The sequence below is a fragment of the Aquila chrysaetos genome, chromosome 2 (assembly GCF_900496995.4).
Source record: "Aquila chrysaetos chrysaetos chromosome 2, bAquChr1.4, whole genome shotgun sequence".
NCBI lineage: Eukaryota > Metazoa > Chordata > Aves > Accipitriformes > Accipitridae > Aquila > Aquila chrysaetos.
Genome location: NC_044005.1, coordinates 60,732,302 through 60,738,575, shown reverse-complemented (window position 1 = coordinate 60,738,575; position 6,274 = coordinate 60,732,302). Strand labels below are relative to the sequence as shown.

Below are 6,274 nucleotides of genomic sequence, written 5' to 3'. Positions count from 1 at the left end.
ATGTTGCTGTTAGCGGGAACCTCTCACAGTTTGGTTTTCCCACACAAATGCATGTGTGAGGAGTGGGGGGTGGCTCCCACCTTACCTTTCTCATGGACCATGCATCCGAGTGGGCTTCTCTGTGTGCGCAGAGAAAATGTCAAGAGATGTGAGGGTACAGGAATGGCAAATAAGGTGGCACGTGAAAAGGGCCTAATAAAATCATAGAATCATAGAATCATTTAGGTAAAGGAAAAGACCTTTAAGATCATCGAGGCCAACTGTCAACCGTGCCCACTAAACCATGTCCTGAAGTGCCTTGTCTATGTGCTTTTTGAACACCTCCAGGGATGGTGACTCAACCACTTCCCTGGGCAGCCTGTTCCAATGCCTGACAAAATGCTGCCCTTTGAATGATACGTTGCCATGGGGGCACCTGAACCACTTCAATCATTCTTCGATCCATGTCTGAAGTCACCAGTGTTTCCCATTGCTGTCAGCGATGGTCTTGCTCACTTTCGATCCCCAAGAGCCTTTCTTTGAAGAGAAGTCTTTTTTTTTTTTTCTTCCCATTCTTTGACTTTTTACATTCTCTGTTTTTCTAAGGCCAGTTATTAAAATGTTTGTGGGGTCAGTAATGTCAGTTGTGGATACGATTATTTTTAATGATGTTTTTATACAAGCAAGAAGCCCAGGTAACAGAGTTATCTGGCAAGAGCTCATTGCCAGTACAACTCACTCCATTCCAGCTACGCTGGCAAGAAGCAGTCTTTTTTTTTTGCTGCTTCAAGCTACATCTGAGTCTGAAGACACAGTTTGCTGGTCTAGCTGCGTCAGCCACCTTTTTCTAACATAGGCTAAACGTGGAACATTGCTTCATGCAGAATAGCAAGTTTGCAGCCAGTGTGAACTGGTGGCTGTATTCAAAGGTCTGCTGAGGTCAGGAGATGCGGAGCTGAGAGTAAGTACAAATGGTTTGTGGACCTCTTACCAGGTATGGCTGCTCAAAGGGACACAAGCAGACCACTTCAGAGCAAACCGCTAGAGCCAAAGGAATGGGGAAAAAATGAATGCCTTGATCTTTTTAAGTGTCTCTCTTTGTTCATGCTCTGCTGAGTCTTTCTGTGAGAAATGGATATTGTGAAGTAGCTTCATACAGCCTAGATGCAGCCTAGAACAACCATCTGGAGTTGGCCATGGTGCCTGCCCTCTCGCAGTGCTGGCACTCGTGACCTGTAATACTTCCCTGGGCCCTAATCTGCAAAATAAAATTGAAAACCTCTGATTTTCTCTCTCTTTCAGTGAGTCAAGAATCTGCTACCTTCTCCTCTTGAAGGTTAACAGAATTTGAACATTTTATGCTGATCACCTCATCCATAAGCTAACAAAAGGCTTATCTGTTTCTTTTCCAGTGTAATTGACAATCCTCTTTAGACGCATGTTCAGCATTTCAAGACTAACTTAAAGGTCAAATTTATCATACAGGAAGATTGGATGAGCTCATGGTTGAGGAAAGACCAGCTAAAGGTGACTTGTCTAACATATCGGTACACACACACACACGCACAAAGCCCACACACATTTCTTTTTGGTCTAGCCTTGTCTCAGACATCACCTGTGTGCCAAGAGTCTCAGGACAAAGCCGTACTAAAAATGTTACAGGTGGGTTGAATTTGGCACCTGGAATATAAGAGAATAATAAGGGTCTGAATGAAGGAGATCTATTCAGAAATGGACAGAGCAGAATTGCATTCTTCTGACCCTTCTTACCTGAAATCTCAATTACTCCACACTGCTGAAGTACCCTGTTTGTCTTCAGGCAGTTTACTCCCAAATTTTATGTATCCAAGCATGGGTCTGTGCCGCACCAGAGAAAGTGTGCAGACCCCTACATCTCCCTGCACACGTCTGTGTTCAGCACAGGCGCCGCAACAGGCGATAAGGGTACCTGAAACAAAGCCTGGGGACTCTCGTAGCCCGCACGGGGACAGTCGTCAGCAAACGCTGGCCTGTAACACCGTGCACCCTGGGCACGTGCTGAGCCTTGCTCAGAACACAGCTCCCAGGGAAAGTAGGTACTGCACGTGCTCGGCTTCTTCACACAAAATTAATGTACGAAACTCAGAGTATGATAAAGCTGTAGGCACCGGTGAAAGCGTGAACTGTGTAGGGGAGGTGGATAACTTCCCCCAGTTAAAATCAGTATCTTCAGCAGCAGCCCCTCCACCCTATTTGGTAGGGGATGCAGACTCTCCTGTCGGGAAACGGTGATCAGCTAAAAGTCCCTTTCCCCTGGGGATTTCTCTGTTGCGTCCCACAGACTTTTTGGCCGAGTGTCAGTTTTCAGCCCCTCCACCCTCCTCCTCCAGAACCACAGGTGGTGGCCACGGAAGAGGAATTTGGAGCCAGAAGCTGGTTTTCCACTGAGACGCTATCAGCTCTCGCACGCACGTTTCCAAAGCAGGACCTCCGCGCTATCTGCCCTCCCACCTGTCCCGTCCTCCTCCTCTGAGCCTGATCTCGTGCCACACTTGTCCCCCTGGTCTCCGTGCCGCCTGCCGCACCCAGCCTTGGCTGGATGCCCATGGCCGTGGGGGCCTGGAAACCCCAAATTTGGCAGCAGCCTCTGACTGCTGGTGCGTCAGCCAGCCCAGCAGCTGGAGGACACCTGCCCCACACCCTGGGGAAGGTCCTCGTGCAGAACGAGGAGTGCCACCACGTGTCACCACGAGGAACCGGGAGGGAAAAGCAGCCAGATGAAATTCAGTAGGCAAAGGTGCACGGCACCGTGCTGAGGAAGCAGACAGCAGCTATGCGTACGCCAAGTGGGGCACAAGCAGCAGCGCTGGAAAAAAGGTGCCGTGGGTAGTAACGAGCTAGAAACCGTCTGAGCTCCTGGCGCGGGGTTGTGGCACGGGGGCAGTCCTGGGTGCTGGAGCCAGCCGGGAGAAGAGCAACAAGACTGAGCAGAGTCGGCGAGAATGGGGACCTATGGGAGAAGGCTGATTTTATTTGTTAGAACAGGTTGAGAGGGGACACAGACTGCCCTTTACATAGAAGATTACTAAAAAAAAACCCCTTCCTGCCCACTAAGGAGAGGACGTAGCTGCGTTTCACCTGCAGCAAATGTAGGTTATGTTCTCCTAGCTATGAGGGTAATTAAGAGACTTCCTAGAAGTGTGGACTTTTCTTCATTAAGGGTGTTTTTGGGAGCAAAACGTTTGCCTAGATTTTCCTTGGCCCTGCCTCAGAGCAGGAGGATGATCTCCTGAGGTCCCTTCTAACCTCATGCTCCTATGGCTTGCCTTAAAGAGTTAAAACAGCTTTAAAAACAAAACAAAAAGCACAGAGGCTTCTGCCCTTTCCTACCTGAGGCACATGTCTCTATGTACAGTAGCAAATTGTTAGCTTTTCTCCCGGTTTGAGTGTAACAGGTATTGAGTAATGTTGTCCTGGTGTGTTGACGCATGAGCCAGGGTGTGCCCCGGACCCCAGAGAGGTATTGATGTAGCACAACTGCCTGCTAGAAGTCTGGTATTTGGTTTCCTTCTGCTCTCTAGCGTCTTGCTTTGCCCCAGAGAAGCTGCATGTTGTCCTAATTCGCTCTCCAGGCACGTCTCACTACAAACAGAAGTTGCTCTCTCCTGTTCCTGGTGAGACTCAAAGCTCTGAGAAGATGTCCTGCCCCGTAGGTTTCCTTTTCCTGATGAAAGCCAGTGCAGAAAGTGCTCCTCTTGGGACACCACATGCTCCAGCATCTGTCGACCCCTCTCGTGGCTGGGTGCCTGCAAATCTGAAGGACCAGAAGTATAAATGCAGGTGAAAAGGCAGATATTCCTGGAGCGGGTCAGGTTTGTTTCAGAGGTGGCCAGCTTCCCCCGCCGAGGGCACGTGTTGGCCATTCCAGCAGGGAGGACGGGCTGGACCAGGAGAAGATGCAGGCAGCAAAGCCCCACTGACCGTGAGCAGCAGGGCTGGCCTGGGCAGAGACACAGGAGGCATGGCAGGGAGACGCAGCTTTGGGTGAGAACTTGCTTATCACAAAACCCAGGCCCTGGAGAAAGACACAGCCTGAAGCCGTTTGGGGTGTCCCCATCACTGCTGCCAGGCCACCAAGACTGGTGGCTGGCAGGGCGTCCCACTGGGTGGGGAGGAGCCGGCAACTGTGGGCAAAGCTGAGGCACTCGAGCCAGCGTGTGATGGGCTGTGCAGTAGGACAGCAGGGATGCTCGTGGCAGGATCAGCCTCCTCTCCTGCCGGCGAAGAAGAGCGGCCGCTGCCTCGCTGCTTTGCCGTGGGGCCAGCAGTAACCCCCCCAACAGGGTCCCGGCATAGTCAGCCAGGAACTTGTACCGGGCTCGGGCTCCCAGACAGAAAAAACAAACCACTGCGTGTTCAATGTTTACATTAGATGTTTATTTTACAGTTCATTTCACAATCCGTTTCTCTTCTCCCTTTGCTGCGAGTTGATTTATGGTGCTGCAGATCCTATCTGCCTGCCCTGCCCAGAGCATGGACTTGGAGAAAAACCTGTCAGGGGTCTCTCCTTGTCGTCGTTGCTGTTTTGTCTACAAGTGCCCTTACCTATGAGTTAAACTAGAGCAGTTTCTTCCAAACAGCAATACATGAGTTTCCTGCTCCCTTGTGCTTGTATTGGCGTTTTGAGGGGTGGGCAGCTCAGGGTCTCTGAAGAAAACAAGAGCAAACGAGCATGGTGCAAAGGGCTGCCCTGAGCTTCCCTCTGGCTGGCTTCTCCCCTGGCTGGACTGGTGGGGCGTTGAGGACTCCTGGCACGCGGTGGGACCGCAGACCCTGCGCCCCGTCCACTGTGCCCCCCCGAGGATGAGGCGCCGTACCTGGCTGCGGGGCAAGTCCCCGGGCTCTTGGGATGGCCAGTGACCGTGCGAGGTGGCTGGTCCCTGCCCGCCCTGTGCCATAAGGGACTGTCAGGGGCTGCTGGGATTAACCGGGATTACTTGCTCCATGGTACATTTAAATTTTGATTTTTATGCTGCTGTGTCTTAGCGGCATTCAGGGACGTGGTTTAGCTTCACTGGTTTGATCAAGGCCTTTCCTCCACAGTTGAACGTGCAAAAAAGATGCGCTGCATTTTACTGAGAAAATAAGAGATCTGATCTGAAGATCTGCTGGGAAATCCCTGAGTAAAACTTGGCCTTCCTTGCTGTCTGCGTGCTTTGGAGAAGGAGAGGGATTCACTGCTTCCTCGTACAGAGCCAGGTGCTCCCCATGAATAACTGGACCCAACCTAAAAGCAGAAGGAAGTGTATTTAAAAAAACAGAGGTGTGGTAATGACACTATCACGCTTTATGTGTATTGTGTAACCCGTGATGTGTGTGTGGCTCCTGAAGAGCCTGCTCCCCAGTCACGGCTAAATCACACCTTGAAAACAACAATAAAATCCTAATAAGTTGACTGGCTAGAGACGTTTGTTCCTTTTCCCCAGGATAATGATACTCACCACAAGCAAATGTGTATTTTTGTGGACTGAATGCTCATGTGACAGACACGGTGTCTTGTATATATCCAAGCCAAAAGTTTTGAACAAGTTTTCTTTTCCAGTTTTCTTTATCACTGCTAATTGCCCCAATGATGACAATGTGAATGGATGGTAAGAAATAGAACAGTTTCACATAAAGGGCACTGAGACCCTATGATTACCTAAATTAATAGCTAAATAAATGTCTCCCCACAAACTTGTTTAGCAATTTACACATTTCAAATTGCAGTTGTACCAAGTGGGAGGTTTAATGTTAAGAAATTGCTTTCATGTTCAACTTGATGCAAACTAGACCCTAAAAGAAGGGAATTGATTTGGCAAGATATGTGTTTGAGCTCTGGCTCACTGGTTCAAATTAAGCCCATTCCTGCACTGGTAAAAGTTCTTAAAGGGAATATGAAAATACCTGCTTTTTCCTCCTTTCCTAGAAAAACCATATGTACTTTCATTTAACCGTGGAATGATTCTTTCTTATCTGTAATAATTCTGCAGGCATTGCAGAATGATGTTGGAAATAGAGAAATGAAATGGTCAGGGAAGTATGAACTTCTTTGCTTTTGTGCACATGAGGATTAAATACTTAAAAGGAAGATCTGCTACATTTCACCATTTTATATAACACCTCCAAACAGTACATTAAAGAATAATAATCCAACCCTGTGAGTATAAAAATTGACCCTATATTAGCCAAAATTATATCTGATAAGCCCCAATAAAACCTAAACCATTTGCATCAATACTGTGAAGGTAGGGTATGGTTTGGGGGTTTCTTTCCC

The 6,274-nt window shown here is 48.8% G+C and overlaps 1 protein-coding gene across 7 annotated transcripts; it reads left to right on the top strand.

The window, feature by feature from the left end:
* Nucleotides 1-390: 390 nt before the first annotated feature.
* Nucleotides 391-5,413, top strand: LOC115338639. Of its 7 annotated transcripts, none has more exons than XM_030007319.2 (3): nt 391-2,050; nt 3,540-3,798; nt 5,062-5,413. In XM_030007319.2, exons 1-3 carry the CDS (start codon nt 1,690-1,692, stop codon nt 5,063-5,065), a joined length of 624 nt encoding a protein of 207 aa, XP_029863179.1. In that variant the 5' UTR covers nt 391-1,689; the 3' UTR covers nt 5,066-5,413. The 7 variants fall into 7 exon arrangements, 1 of the variants encoding a protein (XP_029863179.1); XR_003922471.2 differs by lacking the exon at nt 391-2,050 and adding an exon at nt 2,065-2,835 and having other exon boundaries at nt 3,672-3,798; XR_005931888.1 differs by lacking the exon at nt 391-2,050 and adding an exon at nt 2,061-2,755 and having other exon boundaries at nt 3,672-5,413.
* The last annotated feature ends 861 nt before the right edge of the window (nt 5,414-6,274 follow it).